At 74.7% G+C, this 1,184-nt stretch overlaps 2 protein-coding genes across 2 annotated transcripts in view; one reads left to right on the top strand and one right to left on the bottom strand.

The window, feature by feature from the left end:
• Positions 1–6: 6 nt before the first annotated feature.
• Positions 7–602, top strand: MRPL24 (mitochondrial ribosomal protein L24; the record flags this gene model as incomplete). Its single annotated transcript, XM_026046626.1, has 3 exons — positions 7–128; positions 192–322; positions 413–602. Coding segments are annotated over 3 exons (390 nt in total), but the record flags the coding sequence as incomplete, so codon positions are not given.
• A 213-nt stretch (positions 603–815) lies between these two features.
• RRNAD1 (ribosomal RNA adenine dimethylase domain containing 1) overlaps positions 816–1,184 on the bottom strand; it is a 2,764-nt gene continuing 2,395 nt past the window's right edge. The window contains exons 6-7 of the mRNA XM_026046627.1: positions 1,057–1,184; positions 816–985 (exon numbers count right to left, since the gene is read on the bottom strand). Of these exons, the coding sequence (XP_025902412.1) occupies positions 816–985; positions 1,057–1,184 (298 nt within the window). The remainder of the gene's footprint in view (positions 986–1,056) is intronic.

The raw sequence follows: 1,184 nt of genomic DNA on the forward strand, positions 1-1,184 counted from the left end.
ACCGCCCCGCCGCCGCCCCCCCAGCACTACCGCTACATCCACAAGACGGCCAAGTTCCCCAGCACCTACATCGCCAGCGAGGCGCCCTTGCTGCTCAGCCAGGTGTCCCTGGTGGACCCCGAGGACAGGTAGGCGGCCGGGAGCGGGGCCGGGCGCCGGGCCGGGCGCCGGGGCTCAGCCGCGCTCCGCAGGACGCCCACGGAGGTGCAGTGGCGCTACACGGAGGAGGGCGAGCGCGTGCGGGTGTCGCTGCGCAGCGGGCGCATCCTGCCGGTGCCCCCGCAGCCCCGCGACGACGGCGTCGTGCCCGAGGAGTGGATAGGTGAGGGCGCGGGGCGCGCGGCCGCCCCCCCCGCGGGCACCCCTCTGTCCCGTGCCGGGCGCTCAGCGCTSTCCCCGCGGCCGCGAGCAGACGGTCCCAAGGACACGTCGCCCGAGGCCGCCCTCAAGAAGACCTACGTGGCCTCGCTGAAGACCTTCGAGGAGGAGGTCATGGACGCCATGGGCATCGTGGAGACGCGCAGGCCCAAGAAATCCTACTGGTACTGAGGGCGGCGCGGCCGCTGCGGGACAGCGAGGGGCCCGGGTCCCTCCTGCTGCCCCCCGTGCTCCCGCGCTGGCCCCCGTGCGAGCCCGGGCTGGGGGAAAGCGGCTTTATTGCAATAAAGGTCTCGGCCYCCCGGCCTCTGTCCTCGGACGTGCGGCACAACGGAGGCTTTGGGGACGCGGGMGCTCGGGCGCCGAGGCTGCGCGGGAGGCGCCGCGAGGCCCACGAGGGGACACGAGCCCCTCGGGGGTTGCCCCAGGTCCCGGCTTCACCCCTGCACTGCGGCCTCGTCCCCACCGCCGTCCTCATCCTCGTCCTCGCTGCTGTCGTCCTCGAGCGCGGCCAGAACGGGCCCCAGGGGGCACTTGGCAGCCACGAGCACCAGGTTGCGCGGGGACAGCAGCGGGTCGAAGAGGGGGACCAGGGCGCACTGGAAGCCTGCGGGGCAGGGGCAGCGTTGGCATCGCGCGGGCGCCGCCGGGGCGCCATGCGGGGTGCGCGGCGCCCACCTCGCTCCCGCAGGAAGAGCAGCCGGTCGAGGAGGATGAGGCTCTCGACGAGCGGCGCCAGCAGCAGCGCCAGGCTGAAGAAGGCCACGACCTTGGGGTGCTGGCGCAGCATGGCGCGCACGGCGGGC

This window comes from Nothoprocta perdicaria, unplaced genomic scaffold, assembly GCF_003342845.1.
Source record: "Nothoprocta perdicaria isolate Ctin4 unplaced genomic scaffold, notPer1 scaffold_450, whole genome shotgun sequence".
Lineage (NCBI taxonomy): Eukaryota > Metazoa > Chordata > Aves > Tinamiformes > Tinamidae > Nothoprocta > Nothoprocta perdicaria.